At 47.1% G+C, this 22,145-nt stretch overlaps 1 protein-coding gene across 2 annotated transcripts in view; it reads right to left on the bottom strand.

The window, feature by feature from the left end:
• The window catches only part of Grh (grainy head), a 93,321-nt gene that overhangs the window by 17,014 nt on the left and 54,162 nt on the right, over window positions 1-22,145 (bottom strand). For both annotated transcript variants that reach the window (XM_070675385.1, XM_070675386.1), the window contains exons 4-5: window positions 10,958-11,374; window positions 45-402 (exon numbers count right to left, since the gene is read on the bottom strand). In XM_070675385.1, the coding sequence (XP_070531486.1) occupies window positions 45-402; window positions 10,958-11,374 (775 nt within the window). The remainder of the gene's footprint in view (window positions 1-44; window positions 403-10,957; window positions 11,375-22,145) is intronic.

Genomic DNA, 22,145 nt, shown 5'->3' with positions numbered 1-22,145 from the left:
ATTGAATAAACGTAATCGTGGACGCATGATCGTCCGGAGCTCACCTGCAACTGATGCTGGTGATGGTGATACATTCCCGGTGGCGTGGGACTGTCCGGCTGCGCCTGTTTGTGCCGTTTGCTAGACTGCTGGCCCCCGCGCGACGAGCTGAGATCCTCTGGTTCCCTCTTGACCCCGACGATGCCGGCGCTCGAGGCACCGTCGTGTCGCAGGGGCTGCGGGCTCAACGGAAGCGGAAGACCACCCTGTAAACTCTGGCTAGGACTGTGAGATTGTTGGTTGTACTGGAGGAAATGGTGCAGCTCCCCTCCTCCGGCACCTTCGCCACCTTCCATGCGATTCGCCGATGCGGAACCGGAGCCGGGCGCCTCCTGCACCAGCAGCTTCTGGTTCATCACACCCCTTCAACAGTCCGTAAAAAATTGACCTTTTATTATTATGGGTCCCATATACCGCCGAAATCTTCGGCGTCGATCTGTCGTCGCTAAAAACGCGTGACGAATTCACACTGTTATACATATGTATCGGGATCGATAGATACAGCAGACCTATTCACAGTGCTACCGATTGCTCTTTATGAAATTAATCACCTGAATATTTTTGATCAGCATCGAACGCTCGATTTAAAAAATTGTGCTCTTCGAGCTCGAGATATTATGCAGAAAGATTGACGTAAAAGGGTTACGTTTTTTTAAATATATTTATTTAATTATTTTCAGAGTCTTGATAAAATAGCTGATCAACAAAGATAAAAAGTCAGTATCACAATAAGTTTAATTATTTTATTAATATTGCAATAGATTGTACTTTTTCATAAAAAATAATATCTCGAGTCTAAGCGTTCATTAAAATAATAATCCTTTTTTTTTCTTTTGATCCATGTCGAATAAAAATCGGTGAGGAAAAGCAGCGCTACACTTCCGCTGCATCTGCCGAATTCGGCAATAAAATTTTCGACGCGCGAAGAAACGCGATTCGCCGATCGACCGTACGGGAGAAGAATCGAGAGGATCGCGGTATTATGCCAAGTAGTTAACATGTTATATTTAGCATGATAATACGTATCCACAATACCGGGGACCCTTATAAACTGCCAGCGCTTTTGGTGCACGTCACCTTTCCCCACCCTTCCCCCCCCCCTTTCTCTATCAGCTCGCCTTTTCCATCGCGAGGAGTCGCCCTGGCAACCTTCGCCAGGTTTCCTCTTCGCCTCTGTCTCTCCTCGGTCCCTCTCTAAAAAAAAAAGTACACATCCCTCGCTCGATCTCGCTCCGTTCTTTCGCGCCGGCACCGTGCTTCCTCCCCTACGGTCAGATGCTCCCGTACAATGACCCTTTTTTACACTTGATACCTGATCTCCCGTCTACTTTCTCTCTCCCGTTTCTCCGTCCCACTTTTTCTCGTCCGTCTCGCAGCGTGACGAGAAGGGTGACGCCCGGGAGACTATCCCGCGTGGCGTGTCTCGGGTCGCCCTCGGCAACACTTGTGCCTGAAGAGGCGCGGACGGGCTTCGAGGATCGCGGCCGTGGCCGGGAAAAAGACGGCGGGTAGACAAGTAAAGAGTGCACGCCGCCATCACCCGAGGGCTGTAGCGGCGAGACCTCATGAATTCGGCTTACGTGAAATGGATCCGCGCTCCGCGACGCCTCTCGCGGAAGCGTTTCCCGATAATGCGATGCTAATCCGAGGACGCGAAACGGGATTCGCGTGCGCGCACCTTGGGAGAATCCGACACGCACCCCTGGAACTTTCGGTAGGTGCGAGGTATCAGATTGCAGACCGCGCCCGACCTGGCATTTCGTGCACTCGTCAGTTGCTCTGTGTAACTGTCATCAGCATATCTTCATTCGGGTTCCCCCGATTTCGCAATGGCAGTCCTCATTAATTAAAACAGCGTCGTTATATGCATTTCAAAGAGTTTTTTTTTACCTCGTAAAAAAAGCCGAAAGCCAAATATTGTCCTTATGGCATCTCTTCAGGCATATTTTGATTTGTATCGAGTATGAAATTATTTTGCATAATATATTTTTATGAGCTTCGGAATAAATTACGGTACATTATGTGGGATAAAGTATTTTTCGTATTTTAATAACTAAACAAATAAAAAATACAGAGAATTAAAAAGAAAAATATTACGAGAATCTCAAGTCAGTGAGATAGACGCTGCAAAGGTGACAGAAACGCGTCGCCGACACCGTTTTTTATCATTTCTGCATTCTCGGAAAACGAACCGACGACGAAGAGAAGATAGAAAAGACCAGGAAAGATCAGCGGAGGAGGGGCCGGATTCTTTTTCCGTGCGCGCGGAAAATCTCGCTGATTACATTGGTATCCGCGGCGCGTCCGCCTCTTTCCCCGGAAGATCAATACGTGCCGCGCGCGAATTTGTGCCTTTTGCGGGTCGTTTGGGCCGCAAACGAGTAAATTACCGCTGCTCGTCGCGTTATGCAGTCTACCGCGGCATTCCACCGTGTTTTTCTTCCGCGCGTCCAGCAGAGAAGATGCCGCGCGGCGGTAACCGCGCGACGCGCGCGGATACGAGCGCAAAGAGGCAATTACGTGCTTACGGTGCAGCATTATCGACGACAAGGCACTCACCCCGGCACGGCGGCTCGACACGTTGAACCTGCAGGGTCGCCGGGGTCACCGCAGGGTCGCGACACGCACGGCCGTTCATACGTACGCGAACGCAACCTCCTGCGAGCAACCTGCGGACCCGCCGCCGACTTGCGGTACCGAGCCCCCGAAACCGGCCCCGCTCCCTTCGGAACCGGAATCGGGCATTTCTCAAACCGGAAATCGGCCGTATCGCGCGACGTGCGTGCGTACGTCATAAGCGGCAGACCTGTCTGTATGTGGCACGAGACGAAACTCGAAAGACAGGTCCGACAAAGTGGCGCTCTACCGGTTGCCGCGAGCTCGGGTCACTTCTTTGATTATTATTGCCGCTCTTCTTCTTTTTTTTTTTTTTTTTTCTCCCATCTCGGTGTCTGCCGACGTGCACGCGTCTACGGCTTTTTTTTTTGTCTTTATGAGCGCACGCATGCACGCACGTCGGCATCTGTGCTTACAGCACGTGCCGCCGTGTCGCGGTAACGTCAACGTATGCGTACACGTACGTACGTACGTGGCGGACGGTAGGAGAGGAAATTTAGATGCGAACGGCGTGGTCAACGATGCCTGCCACTTCTCATGACAACCGCCGCGTGGCTTTCCTAGTGCTTTACATCCTAGGATTATCGCGTGTTTCCTAGAACACGTTACCGCTTTCGGGAGTTATGAAACTCCTTTGACCTTTGCCTCAATACTCCACGATTTCATCTACATTTTGTATTCTCGCTTGTACATTCCGCAGGACTGTTGGAATTTTATCAAAGATTTTATGGAGATTAGAAAAGACTACAATTATAATGAAAAAAAAAAAAAAAATTGTTTTTATAACGTAACGGAACATTCTAATTGCGACATGCGTATGTCCTATTCTACTCGTCTCTTTTTAAACCAGTAAAATTCGCATGCGAATGTTTCAGTGACGACGTTTCTTCGTGCGCATCAAGATTACCGTCCTATCAAATGTTGCCGGTAATCTTACCCCGAAGAGACGCGATGATTTCGCTCTCGCGTAACGATCTGCGGGATTCGATGTCGCGGCTGCTCGTGCATCGTAAACCGCGAAACGTCGCCGAATAATCGCGTACCCGCGAAACTCGATCCCGGCTTGTCGCCTCCCCGAGGTCGGTCTTCGCCGACTCACGTCTGGTTTACCGTGATCACCGACGTTATGGAACGGACCACGAATTCGCCCCGGTTCTCAGACCTTGGACGTGTCCTCAAGGCTCGCTCCTTCCTGCTTTGCTAATGAGAGCGATCCGGTTTTCGGGTTCGAGCACCGCGAACCAACCCTTGTGAGAAACACGTTTCGGTTTAATAATCCCTCCTCGACTTTCCGCGACGGCGATCGCGACGACAGTCGGATCTCAAGCGTTCCTTGTGACCCCGCGAAGTGTTTCGCGTCGACGAGAACGCGTTCCCGCGGTCGGCGGAGCCCGACAATTCTAGGCAGAAAACCCGTATGGTGATACAAAACAAACGGCGCGCCACGGCGTTTTCTAATCGTAAATTCGAGCTAACGAGATAATATCGCCGCGAGCTGGCTACCTCGATCGACCGATCCAGTTCTTGCCCGGTAATCGAGACCTCATAATACCCCGGCGCCGTCGACGCTGTAACATCGCGCACGTAATTGGCAGACTCCTTGCTTCCCTCTTCCGTTTATCGATCTCGTATTTCGCGAGAACAAAAATTCGCAAATAAAATGTACAAGATATAATTTAATTGGCGAGATAGAAAGTCCCGTCGATAAAAGTTAATGCACACTATGTAAATACGGCTCTTTTAATTTTTACTATCGAATGCTCGATTCTTTCAAGTCCTATAAAGTTTTCACGTGTTTTCCAGCTCGTTAATATATCCTACGACTTTGGTACGCCGATCCGGTGTACAAGCTTCACATTTCTAGTCTCGCGGCTTATCGCGGTGCGGATCCTAGCACGCGACTCGCCCGCGTGTGATTTCCGCGATCGCGGAAAGATCCGGCGCTACCGTAGAACGCGGAGATGTAATCCCACGCGAGTGGCGAGCGCGAAACGAGGGCGTTGCCATTCGCGTATCGCGGTTCGCCGTGGAGCCATTACGCTCTTCTATAATCATAAATCCGACAAACGAGAACGCGCTCGCGCGAAGCTACGTGTCGGGCATGAAATAGCAGTGGCGGCGGACGGCGAAAACGGAGCATGACACTCGCGAGTTCTGGTTTCTGGTTCCGGCCGACCTGTTTCGTTTTACGACGTGACACGCGGGACCCCGCCGGACCCCCCTTCGACTCGTCAGGTGGGTCAAAGGCCACCGCGGTAGTGGCCGAGATTCGTCGTAGTGGCGACTCTACGCGCTCAAGCAGATCGCCGCGCGGCGATAACCGAGAAGAACGTAACGCGTAATAAGAAGCCGCGATAACTCGTATTCGTCGTCCGGCTGATTGCCGACCACCGTAAAGGCCCGTGATCTCGGAAAACGAACGGTTCCATTGCGCCGCGCGTGCGAAGAGGAACGAACGGCGCCGCAAAGAGGGCAACGTCGAACGGTATGTCGAGAGCGAGTAACTAATTGGGAGTTTCTAATTGCCGCAATTAAGAATTCACAACTCCGCTTTGCGCGGTTCGAATTGTTTCGCAAACGAGCAGTTAATTAGGACCTCTTAGCGTTATTGCAGCGTCACGAAATACTTCTTTCTTCAAAATATACCTTTTTTTTTTCTAAGTCGTTAAATAAATCTTAGTGTCTTGCAAAGTTTTTAAATTTGTTATAAAGATTTCAGATTTTTAATTTCTGTACTTGGCTATATACGTTTCTTGAGATTAAAAAAAAGAAAAAAAAAAGGGAATGGCAAAGACGACAAAGAGCAATCTTCTTTGCGGAACACTCACGGTTATCTATCTAATCCAGAGACAAGTCGGCTGAGTATGCACCCTCCCGCGAGCGTAAAGGTCACTGCCGGCCTTAAGTAGATCTTGGCGTGACGATAACTAGGAAGCGCAATAAGAAGTTGCAGCGTGCCGACGCTCATTCTTGAGCCCTTTAAAGACTGGTCTCTGCGAGCAAGACTTCATTACGTTCCGCGCCATTCCGTCGCGCGTACGAAAAGATGATCGTAAAGAAAGGTCCCGGGTATTACGGCCACTCGCGTAATACAGCGTATACGATGCAGAAGCGTGGCTAACACTACATTTGCACGACCCTCGCGGCGTCTCTCGTCCCCACGGAAAAATTCATTTGTAAAAATATATTTTACAGAATCAGTTTTGGATAGAAAATGGTCGAGATAAAGCGGAGACAGTATGTAATAATATTATACGAAGAATTAATTTTTCATTACCTCTTTTTTTAAATAGAAATTTTCTCACGAGAGCATTTCAGCGTCGAATAAGAATTTATTTTCTTTCGCGATCGTATGTGCGGATCCAGCCAAACCACTTTTAAATAATTTCTGATGCAACCTACGCTTATCTCGGCAATTAAGAAACTACTCTCACCCCTAGACGCTAAAACGTTTAAGCGCCATTCGCCGCCGGATGAGCATTCATCATATTGACGTTATTCATGCGCGGCCTTGGGTCTGAATTCAATATGAATTAATTAGAAATTTGTTATCTCCCGGAGGGAATTTCACTTTCGAGCTCATCGGCCGCCTGCGGAAAGCGTGCATCATCGAGATGGAATGCACGGGCCGGCGCCTGAATTTCATTTCTCAATACGTTGCGCTAGGTTCCCGACGTAATGACACGTTATCGTATATCGAGAAGAAAGAACTGGCAAAAACGTTTCCTGAATAATCTAGTACATTCACAAAAAAAAAAGAAAATATAGAACAAAAACGGTACTATCATTCGCGTATGTTCGTATGAACGTGATATATGTCAATTGTGTGGAAGTTTCAAAGAACTCTCAATCGTACGTGCAATTAAGGAGATTCATGTGCAGTCATTAATACCTCGAACGTGAGAATCATAATTCGCGTGTGTGCATGCATACGTTGCGAAATGCGGTCGCTTTTCTTGGTACATCGCATGACCGACGATGAAGCAATCGACCGCAGGCGAACGAAAAAGATACTCGATCCCAGTGACAATTACTATGATTTTGAAAAGTTACTTCCTGCCAAGTTATAACACACGCAATTGCGGTGATTTTTTTTTCTTTCTGTCGCAAGCTACGAACGTCATTCGCGAAAATTGCGACAATAAATAATAACATTCGTACGTTTATCCGTCGTTATATTAATTTTTCTTCTTCTATCTGTACATTTAAATGCATTATTGAAACTTATTAAAATTTACACCCCGCCGCTCATTTATTTATAGTTCAATTAAATTATAGAGCTCAGCTCTTTCATGCTTCGATTTAAATTTAATGAACAGCGTAAGTGCAACCGTTCGCGCTTTTCTCTTCGACGTCTCCCCCCTATCGATTGCCTTTTCGCGTTTCAATTGCTATCATCGTCTACGTTCGAGAGGCGTCTTCATCCGCTAATCGAATCAATGTTACCGGACGCGAGTGCCGTACGCGGCTGGAATCCCCTTATTTCCCGCGCTCCACCCCGCTCGCCGCGTTTGGAAGGCGGATATCGCGGTTGTCGCTTATGCCCGCGGACGTTAAGATTAAGCCGGCGATCTTGCGGAGTGCCGGGAGGCTGTCTTTTATGGCGGCGGCTTGCTGTGAAACCGTACGCCGATTCTCGATGGCTTTGCGCCATCATTCTACAACCCCGTGGCGAAGCTTAAGCGACCGCCGGACCTCGCGAGAGCGAGAAGCCGTCCGCCTCCTCTACAGACTCGGTTCGCGCACTTCGCGCCTGTCACTTGAAGAATCTCTCGCGAAAAATCGTAAAAAAACGATACTTTTTCTTGAAAAACCGCGTCAATTTTGAGTCAATTTCTATGGATCGAAATAGATAGCGATACAATTAATTCAAAGTATGCTGGAAAACGGTAAATAAATGAGTGACAAGGAAAAAAAAAAAGAAACGTGGATGTCTTTACAGCGAGTGAACCAAAACGGTTTTGTACGCTTTGCGGTGGATGCGGCCCTGCCTCTATGGGGCGAACGCTTAAAAACTCGCGGACACCTAATGGTATCCTTATGCGCTTACAACAATATGGTTAATTGAACAGAATATTCCCGGTGCTTGGGCTCGCAGCAGGTCCATTATTCGAATTACGACATGGCCGCCTCTCGGCGTGATCGCGTCGAGTTCCGCATATTTTTCCGCGCTTTATATGTTGGCCACGATAACGTTATAATTTTATTACTCCCGAAGGAGCTTATATTAATTTTTAATTTAACCGCAAAGCATTTAACTAAAGTACTGAGTTTAGAGACTCGCTTTACTCGTTATTAATTACTGTCACTGCCAGACATCATAAACCATCGTCTTTCACTAATAGCAATAAATAAATCTGCTTGATTTATTATAAGTTTCGAGAGAAACGGTAAACCAAAGCCCGTTTGAGTTATGATAACGAACTCATCTTAAATTTCAGTTAGAAAAGTCGTGGGAAAATTGTGCGAGCGAATCCTCCGGGTTTCAATATAACATAACAAACTGCATTAACATAACAATCGCGCGTAGTTACGAAAATAAGTAAATCAGATTGCGCGCGAATTTATTCCGCGCGTTCTCCGCGTCGAGATTTCTTCCGAATCGTGTTCGTGTCAACCATTCCATTTCTTTTTCCTTTTTTTTTTTTTTTTTTTCTTTCTTTTCCCTTATTTTCGCAGTCACGGCCGAGGAAACGTCTGATCCCTTCAGCGAATGCGACACAATGAAATTGGATTAAAATCGTGCCCTCGCTAGTTCTCGCCGGCCTGTTCTCTCTCCCCGCAGCGACGCGACTCGAGAGAAAAGTTTTAACGATCTACCGTCGTACAAATTGTTGAGATGCTATCATCTCTCAGCGGGGAGAGAAAGGGTAAAGAGAAGGGGGGTAAGAGAGGCAGATAGGATGATACGACGCGAGAAAAGAGAGAGAGAGACACGAGAAGAAAAAGAGAGAGGTGCGGAGAGAGAGCAACGAAGGGGGCGAAAGAAGAAGATGCGAGGGAAGATTAGGGCGGCATCTCCCCACGGCGAGGTCGGTAACAGAAACTGCTGTTGGTGATGCTCCTGATGCCGCGGCGTTTCGCCGCACCACCGTGCTTCTCTTCGGCTTGCCCTCGTATCCGCCGCGATTCGTACGTTGAGGATTCTCAACAGTAAATTACAAAATATGCTAAGCGGCCGATATAAATCAAAAGTGGGGCCCCCGAGGGGTGAGAGAAAGTCCTCTACCCGTTGCCTCCGGTCTCCCGGATTCCACGGGCGCAAGGGGTAAGGGTCCTCCGCATCCTCCGTGAGTCGACCGAACCCAAAATATAAGGCGAGAACCCCCATCACGAATCGGGCACGAGGGAGAGTGTCTTTTCCCTTTTTCTCTTCCTCCTCTCCTCGCGCGGGGCGTAGAAACGCCAGTGCGACGATGCAGTTTGCAAACCGAGCAAATGGACCGGAAGACTCAAACGCGTGATATAAATAGGCACGACCGGAGAGCAATATATCTACCCAACTAAACTCCACTAAATTGCTTCGAAGTAACGTAGAAGAGAACGCCGCCGGAATCGGGAACGTTCGCGGTTCCGTGCGAGTAAAGAGAAAGAGGGGAAAAAAAAGAAAGAGCAAGAGACAGAAAGAAGAGGGCGAGAGGAAAAGAAAGGCCCCATTTATCGACGGCACGCTGCGTACTCATTTAACCGCGAGAGATTTATGGAATATCGATAAACTCCTTAGAGAGAGAGAATTGTGATTGCTGTTCCCTCAAACCACCGTAAGTGCAATCTGCGTAAATGCCACACGTTGGAAAGTTCGGGTCGTTTAACGCCTCCTGCTCGCGGATTTTACCATTTGTCTTAATATCAGAAGGTGTCTAACGTACACGCCGTTCGATTAGCGAGAATCACCTTTCTCGTTCGGTACCACGGGAGTTTAAAGGATAAACAATTTAAACGCACCATCGGCGTCGAACTGACGCGTAGTCCCTCTGCATTTATCTCGCAATTAAGATAACAGAAGTATACCCGTGGCTCCGGTAGAACGCGAGTCATCTAATTAACGCGTCAGGCCTCTCTCTCAGTGCCGGGCCGATTTTACACGCGATTGTTCCGCGTAATCGGCCGCGGTTAACGAATTATGTTCACCGCGAGAGCTCAATTACGCGGTCGGGGCTATTAATCGAGATACGGCGAAACACGAATAGCTAATAACGCGCTAAGAGAGCTTTGCCCGTACGTCGGGAGGGACTATCTGTGGATCTACGCTAATCGAGTCCTCTCGATGCACCCGGGTACGTACGCCGTCACGCACACGCACGTGCTTATGGATGAGCCGCGTACGAACCGCGGACCACGTGCACAGCGGCGGCGTGCCTCTAAATTAAGTGCATCGAGCGAAGAAGAGCCGCGCAAGTGCATAAAATTACGCGCGTTACATGCAAAAGGTGTCCGCGTAGATTGCCCTACCAAGGCCGCGCACTTTCGAGAACATCGGGAAAAATAATTAACTCTTCAGTTCCTCTTTCGCGTAAATTATGTTTACAGGGAGAAAAAGAGAAGAGGAAGTAATAATCGTTATATATAAAATGCATCGATAAAGCGCGAGAAATTGTTTGATTTAATAGTTGAATATTACGGTATTATTTTAAAGCAACAAAATATTTCGATCTTAAAGGTACTTTTTAGAGAATGATCTCTGAATGAGGCTCCGCAAAAGTTCCAGTTAATCTCCGAACAAAGTCTCAAGAACGGGAATATTCTCGAATTATTTAAATGTGCAAGAGGCGTGCAGAATCCTCCAGCATTCGCAAGAGCATGATTATATTCCGTGGATCGAGCCGTGGAAAATCGCGTTTCTTTTCCTCGCGTCGCGTATGATTACGCACCTTACACGCGCGGATGAGAATTTAAAATAGCAAGATAGCGAGGTACCCGCGAAACTTTAAGTCCGCCGAGAGAACATTGTATAAAGCGTGCATAATAACCGCTATCTTATTTTTATCAGAAATTAAATTTGGAATTTTATTTCGGTACTCCATACGATCCGACATTTAGTATATAAAAAAAAAAAAAAAAAAAAAAAAAAATATTGTGGGACGAACAATCTGTAAGATCCTGCTCATTTTCATTTGCTATTCCATCTGTGTTAACCGCTACCTCAACCTCGTCTCATTTTTATAACTGTAACCTTATCGGTAAAAACGTATCAACCGTATATTACACATATATAATAATTAGTCCCACAATACTAAATAAAAAAAAAAAATTCTCTATTTCGATCTATGTTAAAATTCAAATAAACGAAATTAATACTTACGCGGACCAGAGTTCATGGGTGGGCGGCAGTTTGACATCGGCCGTTGTCTTCTCGGGTAGCTTGTAGTATTCGTAGACGTAGGACGCGGCAGGATCATCGCCGTGATTAGCCACCGCCGATTGATGCTGCTGCTGAAGATTCAGCATAGCCGCGGTCGCTACTGAGAGCGGATGCTCGCAGTAAGCGCGCCAATCACCCTCCATACCCTGGACCTGCACCTGCACCGCGGCGACCCTTTTGTGAACTTCCGGATCAACGCTCTCGGCGTCGCTCTGCAGGCTCTGTGCCGCCTCCTCTGCTCCCAGCTCTTCTTCCTCTTCTGGCTCACGCTGCCCGTAGCTCTGTTGCTGCTGTTGCTGCTGCGCTTCGTCGCTGACGACGGCGCCGTTGGTGTCTTCCTCGCTACGACTGCGACGCCTACAATCAAGCGATGGGATCGTTTAATTATTATATAAGCCTCAGACAGTTTTGCAAAACATGATAAATATTCATTTACCGCCGCCGTCTATGAATCTTATCACTTGCATTTCTCGTTATAAACAAATCCGAATGCGATAAAATATAATTAAGCGCATAGAAGAAATAATTTATAGTTATTATTTCAATGAGAATATCAGAATCGCTTTCAGCGTCGCCCAACGCGTTCTACAGATACACCAGGAAAAGGAAGCGCGTCTGGTTGACAATGTTCGCCAGGCAACAGATTCCCGTTGTCGACGACCACAAGCGACACGGCGGCGTGTCGCTTAAAGAATAATAATAATAATAAAAAAATATATAAAAATAAAAATAAAATAAAATAAAAAAATTTTCCCCCGCAGAGGCTGCGATAATAAATGTGCCGCAGGATAACAGTTAGAAATAACCGGGCCCGGTAGAATGTAATAAATTACAACGGACCCATCGAATTTATCAATTAGCGATAATCGCGGCGCATAAGCTGCGCTGATGATTCCTCAATTTAGCAATGACCACCAACGGTGGAAGTGCATCGCGCATCGGCGGATGGTTGCGCCGGTAATTTATCGCCGTCGCGTACATCGCGATACCTAATCGCACCGTGCGAGGGAACGAGATATAGAGAGAAAGAAAGAGAGAATGTGCGCACTTTCGACTCCGCGCTTAACCACCTGGATATTTGTCACCAGCACTTTCCGCTGAAGTAATACCTCGCGGCTGCATAGCGAGGACGATCGACGAGATCCGCGAATGCGCTTGAATGCAGAAAATTCCAGCGTCATGTTATATATTAGGCTGGCTTCGCTTAACAAATTTCTGCATATATTTTACAGATATTTAGGTGGAAATTTTTATATTAATTTGAAGACAGCATTCTTAAGTCTCTATTACCTTCTCGTGTTCTGACACTGCAATACAATTTTTTTTGCTTTCTTTTTTCTTTTTTTTTTTTTTTTTTTTACCGAACTAACAGAAACGAATTTTATTCATTGCATGGTTTTTATTTCAAAGTCTACGTTTTGACGCTGGCCTTTTTTTACAGTACGCGCATCACCTGTCTCCGCGCGACAGGGATAAACTTAATCGCGGATCGAGAAAGAAATCTCGCGCATTGCCACCGGGTCGGAGCAGATGACGAGGAGACGGGCGACGAAGGACAAGGGGAGGGGAAGGGGTTACATCGTAAATACGTATACACGCTCGAAGATTAATTATTATAAACCTCTGCCTGTTGCCTGCAGTCATCAATTTATACTCCTCTCGTGCATCCCAATTCCAATCCCGATCCCGATCCCGTGAGTCGCGCTACAGAATAAAGGCTCATCCTCTCTAATTTATGCATGTCGAATCAATCTCTCTTTCCTTCCACCTTTCCCTTCGCCGTCTCTTTCTCTCGCCCTTTCTCTCTTCCACGTTCTCGTTTTACGTACGTGCTCCTTCTACGTTCCTCCTCGCGCACCTGGACAACCGTCGGCCCTGAGAGAGAAGGACCAGCCACCCCGATAATGAGGACCCCGAGTTATCCTGTGCAAATATTTTCCTCGACGGCTGTTTGCACAGGCACGAACGTACCGGAGATCCGATCATTGAATGCACCGCCGACGTACAGCGGGCATGTACACGTGAGTTTTTGCGCGGAGAAATCTCGGGCGCGCGAGTGTGGTAGTTCGATTCCGTGGCCGGGGCTGGCGTACCTGCGGCCGTCTAGACAATGAATTTATGCGCGATCATCCGGGCGAAAACTTCATTCCCGGCGAAACGCAAACACGGATTTCACGGCGATGAAATACCGCGCCGCGAGCGTGACGCTATTCTTCTCGCCCGTGCAATCTTCATCTCGTTCCCTCCCCGTCGTCAACTCCGCGGTGCGTTTCACCTGAATCTTTTTCTCTCTCCGCCGCGTTAATAACATGCGTGGAATCACGCGTGGCGCTAAACTCTTAAAATTTTTCGCCGTAGTCCGGCCCCGAGTTTCAGAATACGCAATTGTGTATCGCGTTGCGTGTCATTGCGTACGTGACTGACGTAGGTCTCGGGCCGGTGATGGGAGAAAAAGACTGAAAAAAATGGAAGGAAGGATCGTAAAGGCGGAAAAGAGGGAGACGAGAGAAAAAGAGCCAGGGACAGAGAGAATGCACGCCCGTTCGTCTCGCGTGGGGATTCTAAGGACTGCCAAGCGCGTACACGCTAGGCTGGTGGATACATATGTAAATTGCGAGTACCCCTATTACAGAGAGACTTCACCTGCGCATCCGGTTTTCGCGTGTGCTTTGATTTCGTTCCCGTACGTCACGTTCCTCCCTTCCCGTTCGCATCTCGGCTCGCGCCGCGCGAGCGCGCGCGCCACTTTTCTATAACGTTAAATCATAGCCGATTTCATTAAAACCAGCCAGGTTGAGTAATTGCCGGTGTATCGGGCGCGGTGGAGAACACGCTCGCGCTTAGACAGCGATATATCTTGGAAATTGAGGCTCGCGTCCAGGCGAATATCGCGCCGTCGCATCTTAAACATTGCGCAATTTCGACGACGATTTCGTGAATAATTTTCGACATCGTTTTATATTTAACGACGTAATAGACGCGCGTAATTATGACGCAGCTGTCGAGGGAGTCTGTAATTTGTCGCAATCTGTTAAACGTCGACCGTCGAATGGCTCGAATAAAGCAGATTTCTGAAATTAATTTAAAATCAATCGAGAAATGGAGCTTCACGGCAAGTAAAAAAAAAAAATAAAAAAAAAAATAAAAAAAAAACAAGAAAAAAATTAATCTCCGATTCGTTGTAGTTGCTAAAGTATGCGATAGCTCCGAGGCATGCTGCATATTCAGAAATTGACGACAATTTATATTCCGCGAATAGATAGGGGGTCCAGGAGGACGACGCCGAGGAATCTCTTTTACAACGGTTCGTTTGCATTACGACGGATAAAATTTTATTGCGGCAATGAGGCGTGCGCGCGGGATACACCGGTATTATCTTCGCGGAGATCATTGATTTCTTCGGTCGGCTGATATAACGGGCAAGAAAGGACTACCATGTCTTTTGAACGCAATTCCGGTAACGTGTGCCTGCCTTTTTTTTTTTGTAACAATTGGACATTGCGAGGCACACGGCTTGCGTTGGAAAAGTGATTCTGAATGATTCCGTCGAATAATTGATATATTTTTCCATAGCAATTAAAATCGTACTTAAACAAGCCTTCGGTCAAGCGACATAAACTCGCGCAATATTCTCGCTCACCATTCCTGCGTTCTGTAGTCAAGAGACAAACAGGTAGCACGAACGCAGTGAATATCTCAGTACGCACGTGATCGAGAAGTGACTCGCATTGGCGGTCGAGTGGCATAGGCTTGCGCTATATTCTCCTCCACCACTCCCGGCATCCCTTATCGCGCTACCGACAGTACCGACTATCTATCATAATTCTTGACACTCCGAGGTCACTAATACACAACTAACGCTGATACGTTTCAGAGATCTTAATGTTCGAGTCATGAGTATGTATCATGAACAAGCCCTCCGAGTTGGCATTCATCTCCTGATGAAATCTTGAAATTAGGGACTGACATTTCTCCCAATAAAATTAAATCTTATCATTTAGTAGAGAAACAACTTGTATTATAAATTTAAGAAACTTCGTAATCGTTTTACTTCCAGATATTATAATATTTCGATATAATTTCTTAATACGTCCGTTGTTGTTTTTTTCTTAAAAAAAAAAAAAAAAAATTAAAAAAGATAAGTTGTCAAATGTCAGGAAATAATATTAACATATCTTTACATAAACATGTACTCTTCGGTGCTCGTGTACCTGTTATACGTATAGTTCCAATATAAAAAAAAAAGAAAAAAAGAAAAAAAAAAGATAAGTCAATCCGTTATTCGCTACAAGCGTCAGGATTTCCAACTGAATAGCTGCGTCCCGGCCGATCGATCCGCTCCGTTATTAGGATCATCCGTCTTGAATGGCCGGCGATCGTGTTCGCTCGGACAGTTCGTCCATAAACATACAAACGTACGTGCCGATTCTCTTTATGCGCGCCTCTCGAACGTGCGTCCCGCGCGATTGTCGGCCGGTATGCGTTACGGTGCGCGCGCTAGAACGACCCGCGTCGACATGACTCGCACGCAGTCGTTGCGCACCTACCTCAATACGCGAATGGTAGGTGGAATGCAAGGCTCGGACGAGATAAACGCATTTCGACGAAGAGAGAGAGAAAGCGAGAGCGAGGGAGGACGACGCGCTTAATATTCCGCAGGAGTGCTGTCCACGCGACCTAAGACCCACCCCGTGTGCTCCCTCGCGCGCATTTCAATAAAGCCGCCTCCGCTCGGCTCGCACGTCCGGCCGAATGACACAAAGTCCAGCTGTGTCGGCGTGGTACTTTATCGCTGCGCGCTTGTCAAAAGCGCGGCCGCGCTCAATCGGCGTGCGACAGAATCCTGGAAAGACTCGTGATTTTTATCCTCAGTCGAAGGGACTTTTAACGCGCGGCAGACAAGTGCTGCATGAACGATCTCGAGTACTTTTCACGATTTTTCACGAGCGGCGAGACTTCACACGACTATGGAAATTTTCCTGGGCGCGCCCGGGATTCTTCTATGAAGATATTAAACCGCCGGCGCATCTAATTTGATAAGCATCGAAGTGTAATATCGCCTCCGTCCGATCACGCGCCTTCGCCCGACCGCGCGGCATGCATACTAAGTTCACGATGAGATTTATGGATTTAGTCGTGAAAATAACTCGTATGAATCTGGGCGGTTAATTGATTTCTCGGAAAATTTTTGAGACCCGAAGGTGAACCGGTGCGCGCCACAATAGCGCGGCGTCGCGCCTCGCGGCCGCGGCGATTATTCCGCGGATTAAAATAACGAACGGCGATATCAGTTGCGACACTTGACGCCGTGCAGCCAAGTAAAAGGGCAGAACGGTTTTGCCGCGTACGATATCTCAACGCTGAGTGCTCCGCGTAACCTTTTTTAGACGCAGTTAAATAGATGCGGTTGCGTTAGTTAGAAACTATGCAAATATCCGAGAACAATGTTCTTGAATATTTGCATAGGTATGGCGCACGCACTTCTTATCTTTCCATAAAATATTTTCTACCTTCGATATATGAAACGAAATAAAGATTGCTGAAAGATCTGCCGATTTCCCGGTTCATTAAACGATTAATACTTGTTCGTGAATTCAAACAATCTTTAAAAAAAAAAAATTATGATAATACAAATGCCAAATCTTGTTATACGTAAATTAATTACGCTCAGTAGTATTTCTTATAAGAAAATTAATTAAGTTCCGTTATAAATTATGAACACCGTTATGTTAGCTTTTAATGCGTACTTTTGTAGCAGAAAAATAAAAAGGCTGCTGAAGATTCAAACATGCCCGCTTGAAAAACAAGACGTTCGCGCGGCTAAGTAATGAGCAACAATCCTTTTATGGAGTCATATATTACCGGGCAAAAAGATAATTTCATGTTCTAGCAGCACTTTCGAACTTTCCACGTTATCCTTTTGTCGTGTATTGCTCCGTAATCATTATTCCCTCACTCTAGCGAGCCACGCGAATAATCGGTCATTTCCGGTAAAGCCGCTGCAACACCACTCAATGATATAAAAAAAAAAAAAAAAAAAAAAAAAAGAGGGGCAAAATGTGTCTTTACGATGGCTTTTAATGCTCGCTTATACATGCGCGACACACAGGTTTGTCTTTAGCCTGTTCAGGATTGAATAACTCTGGCTCATTAATTTCTTTTCAGAAAAAAATTATGTAATAATTAAAAAATCAGCTGGCTAACGTGTGCAAGTATTACTTAAGATTTTACGACGGAGATGATTGCCTAAAACAGGGTTGATAAATTCAGTGCCGATGCGACGCCGTGTGCGGATGTAACGCGGGCAACGGCTTGCAGCTTGCGGGATGGATAATGTATTCTTCGAGGACATTCGACACGCTTGTAAAAATTCGATCGCACGGCTCGCGGTGGATCGCCGGTGACAGAGGCGAGAGAGGAATCGCGGCCACGACGTGTCGCTTCCCGGGCTGACTTTGATGGATCGAAGATCCCCCTCGATCCCCTTTTTTTTTTTTTTTTATTTTCCGTCGCGAATCACCGGCTCGGTGTTTGTTTTTTGTTTTTTTTATCGTTTTTTTTTTTCGCGAATAAAACGTCCGACAGGTTATTCTCTCACGGTGGATGACATCGCGCATGCACGCGATACGCTCCGCTGCGGAATTGCCGCGAGATCGAGCGGCAGGTATGCAGCTGCAGTTGCCCTTTCTCTCCCGAAATAGGGTGCCCCTTAACGCCGCACGCAGTTAGGATAATCGCGATGATTGAACGACGAGCATCAAGAAGGGCTTAAGCAGCCATAAAAATCCCGGCGATACAATAGAGAAGAATATAAGCCAATATAGTACAAAGGTTCGACACGATCCCGATCGAGAGGACTTTAAACGCGACGCCCGTCCGGTTTTTGCGTTATTAATCGCAAAAAGAGTGCAAGCGGTGCGCTTTAAATTTTTATCGGTATTACAATAGCGTATAATTCATCTGCGAATGAATAATCTACGCGGAATATCATTTTCCTCGGCGTTTTAATTAAAAATGGAAACTTATCCGACGACGTAAGAAAATTATTTATCGTCGGCTGTTTTGTATAATTAATCGGCCGGCTCTCCGGGTATTTTTCAGTCGCTTCCGTTAACAGGCTTGAGGAATTTTCGCTCAGCCGTCCGCTCAGAGCTATCGAAACCGGATAACGCGAAAAGGAGGGCGTTATCTGTCTCCTCGATGTACCCCGTATCTCGTGAACTCTGGTTTTAAGGGCCCCCTCGGAGGGCCGGTGTCGCCCGGACTATCCCAAAGAGGGTTAGGAGCGAACGAACGAGCGTGCCTATCCACCGTGACCGTTGTCGATAGGATAAGCGTCGCCCCGGACTTCCTACACCACTTTAAAATTACCTCGCCGTAGGACAATTAGCATCGCCTTCGCGGAAAAGGGACAACGAGATAGCCCGTTATCGCAAGCCGCCTCGCGAATCGCGGCGCATCCATACCGCGTAATCGGTCTTTCCCTCGGCGAGACTACATCGAGAGCTGTAACGCAATTTACAAAAAAAAAAAAAATCCTTTTCCGTAATAGGCGAGTTAATAAAACAAACGCTCCTAATTATATTTCGCGCTTTTATGATTTCTTAATTTTTAAAGCGGTGCGCTTGATTTGTGTCTTTAATTAGCGCGACGTGTTCGATATTAATGTTATTGCCGTCGACGTGCTTCTGACCTTTCGGTATGTTAGCGCGGCGAAAAAAAATCTAAAGGTCGCAAGACAGATTCGCTTTCAATGAACAGCAACTGACTTGTCTCAAAGTTAATTTAAATGTCTATTTATAGAAGTGAAGTTGTGGAACGGAATTAATAAGCAAGAGGGAAATAGCGGGAGGAATCTCGCAATCCTCGGTTTTTAATTTCCCCGGGACGAATTGGCCGTAAAGTATATCCGCGTGAAAGAGAGGCGCGACGGTAAAAATTGCCGGGAGACGCGAGAGTCGGGAGAGCATCAATTAATCGCGGCTTTAATTGAAACGTACGCGCGTAAGGAGTGAAGTGTAATGAGATGACGTTAAGTTCTTCTTAAAAAAAAAAAGAAAAAAAAAAGCGGAATAAACCATCGAGGTTGTTTTTCTCGACAGATTAAAAATGTCTACGGCCGCCGAGTCTTTCGCGGCAGAATTGACGGAATACGCGCCGGGACAACTGCGTCTCGATCTGCATTTCTCGAGGAGAACAATGGAACTGTCGCGCAACAAAGTGAGCTATTGTCCGCGAGTGATACCGACGTCACGCAACCGAATCTCGTCCTCCGTCCTCGCCCGCGGAGTCGAGTCTTCTCGTGTTTCTTTCCGTTCGCAAGGGGAAGGAAAGCGCGAGCGACGAAGAAGACACGAAACGATGCGACGACGCGTGACCCTTGCGAGGGCTCCCGCGGAGATGACTTTTCGCGCGTGCAAAAGTGTGCCCGCCACTTGAGAATAATGCCGGCGAGGCTATCTCTCTCTTTCCTTCGCTGGATGGGACGCCCCGTCGCGCGGAACCGAAAACAGCGAGGCGCTGGACCGAGAAAGAGGCGGGGAAAGGTAAAGGCCTCGCAGAGAGATCGCGAGGCAAAGGAAGAACGGAAGAGCCGCGCGTGCGAGAAAGGGAGGAGAGGAGTGAAACGCGAAGGAGAAAGAGAGAAGCGTACCCGATATGAAATATTCCCCGGCGCGAAGGCAAAGCGCGGACTAGCGTAACTCTATATTATTATCCTCTTTCACACCTCCCTGCACTTCTATGCGTCGCGAAAAACCTCGGTACAATCAACAAGAGGCCGCCCATTGTCTCTCATTGTCGTGCCTCGTGGAGATACGCGCGCGGTGCGCGACAATGGATCTCCCAACCGAGGTGACGCTCGCGCTGCAAAAAGTTTTATTATTCCCGAGAGTGCGGGCATTAATTGGGCACGACGCGGACCCTAATTAGCACATCGAGTCCCCCGCGAGCCGCGAAATCGGACGGTCCGAGTACTCGGCGAGAGGAACCGCGCCGTGGTACTTGCCCCGGCCTAACGTTATTTTTATCGGTTATGCTACAACGTATAAATAGCAGCGGGTGATTTACTGCCATTGATAAATTATGCTAAGCGGCAGTAATATTCGTCGGTGCGCGAGCTGCCCGCGCGTTTATAATCGCTGCAATAATTATCTCCATACGCGACGACGAGCGCCGCTAAACTTGGACGCGTCGAAATAAATAAATTCAAAGGAGTCGTCATTTTCTCCGCGGACCGGACATTAATCGTGCCCGTATGTAAATGAAATCGATCGAGCGCGACAAAAGTTTTCCACTTGAAGAGGCAAACGAGCGAGGCGTTTGCGGGCTTCAGAAAAATTCAGACAATCGTTTCTATTCTCAGTACGCGCCGGCCACGTCCCCGCAACTTCGACTCCCTCATGCCGGAGATTGATTCTGAATCGAGGCTCGTCCTCGCGATTTCAGCAATCGCATTCCCCGGGGTGGCGCAAAAATCACGAGAAAACGGTCCGTCCGTCGCAAGTGCGGGCTTTGAATCGCGATTCGTTCGGGCATTGTGCGCGCCCTTCGAGCGGTCCATCGGCCTCTTATGCTCGTCTCCGTATTAAATAATTCAATGAACTGACTCGCGCGTATCCCGCGGCAGAAAAGAAGCGCCGTGGCAGGGTTCGATAGAAAGACGGGCGAGAACAAAAAAAAAAAAAAAAAAAAAAAAAAGGAAGAAAAACCCGAAGATAGGCACGTTGCCCGAGGTGATTCGATACGTGAGACTGTTCGTTTAAGATCGCTCCTGTGCAGTGCATTGCGTCGCATGTCTTTTTTTTCCTTCCCTTCTATCTTTCCGTGAGCGTATTGTCGGTGCTGCAATGCCGATACCGATGCAAGAAGCGTGCATCTCCTGTTTCAGGAAGTTCGCCGCGCAAAGAAAAATCGCTTCTCGTGATAATACGACCCGATATGGCTCTCCCGGTCGGAATTGCATTAAGATAAACGCGAGCGGTTCGCAGTATTTCGCGAAAGGAAGACTTGGCCGAAAGAGGATCGGATGTCTGGAGAAATTCTTAATTTCCGCATCGAGAGCCGTCGAGATATTTCAAGGTTGAGATCTCGCGTATCTCCTAATTTTTAATTTCAACTCCCTCGGTCTCTTTTTCTCTCTCGTTTTTTTTCTGCCTCGTTTTTACGAAAATCGTGAATTATCACGAAAAAAGTACGCGGACGAAAGGAAGTGCAGTGAACGTGAATATTATTCTGCATATGCATATACGCGCGTCGCCAGGTGGCTTCAAAGATCTGACGACTCAATTCGAGAATGCAATTTGGAGCGCATTTGCATACGTCAAGATGAAAGCCAGAGTTACTTAACAGACATCTCGGCCATTAAAATACGTTCCTCCCCGAGACAGGATGCCGCTGAAGATATAAATTTCTTTTAATTGTGCGCTCGCACGTACGAATCTACGACGCGTATGGTAATTTTTTCACGGCTGCTCATTCATCAGGGAATCGAGCTTTTCCGAATAACTTTTCACGTGAGGCAGACAGTCGCGCAATTATTTTTTCTTTTTTTTTTTCCAAGACACGTTTCAATTTCCAAGCCAAGCGAGCCTCGTCGGGAATTATCTTTGCATCGCTCTCGAGATGACAAATGCCTAGAGAGCTCGCGAGCGGTATATCGAAATTAGAAATCTCGTCCGCGTCCGACTATATTGACGAAGGTCTTTAATCTTGCCTCGCGCGGATGGACCTTAACGATTTACCTTATCAACGCCGGTCGTCTCCAAGGGAAAAATCTCGGTTCGTATTGTCACGAGCGGTAACGACGATCTCTCGCGTAACACGACCGTTAAAGTCAGGCATATAAATTGACACGATTAATTAGAATAAATATCGGCGGCACGTGAAGACTTATATGTCGCGAGTCGGAACTTGTAAAATTTACGTACGTTTTTTTTTTTTTTTTTTTTTTTTTTTTTCTCTGAAATGCATCGATATTTCTAGGATTTATAGATCTCGCCCGGACGCGACGCGAGATGCTCGGAAAGGTCCTGAATTCCTGATTTTCGAGGATTCAGTCGGGTTTCCTTCAAAAATGTTAGTTACTTACATCATGAGAGTTGAAATCCGGCCGGACGACGCTTGCAAG

Source organism: Cardiocondyla obscurior, linkage group LG03 (assembly GCF_019399895.1).
Source record: "Cardiocondyla obscurior isolate alpha-2009 linkage group LG03, Cobs3.1, whole genome shotgun sequence".
NCBI classification, from domain to species: domain Eukaryota; kingdom Metazoa; phylum Arthropoda; class Insecta; order Hymenoptera; family Formicidae; genus Cardiocondyla; species Cardiocondyla obscurior.
This window is presented reverse-complemented; position numbering and strand designations above follow the sequence as displayed.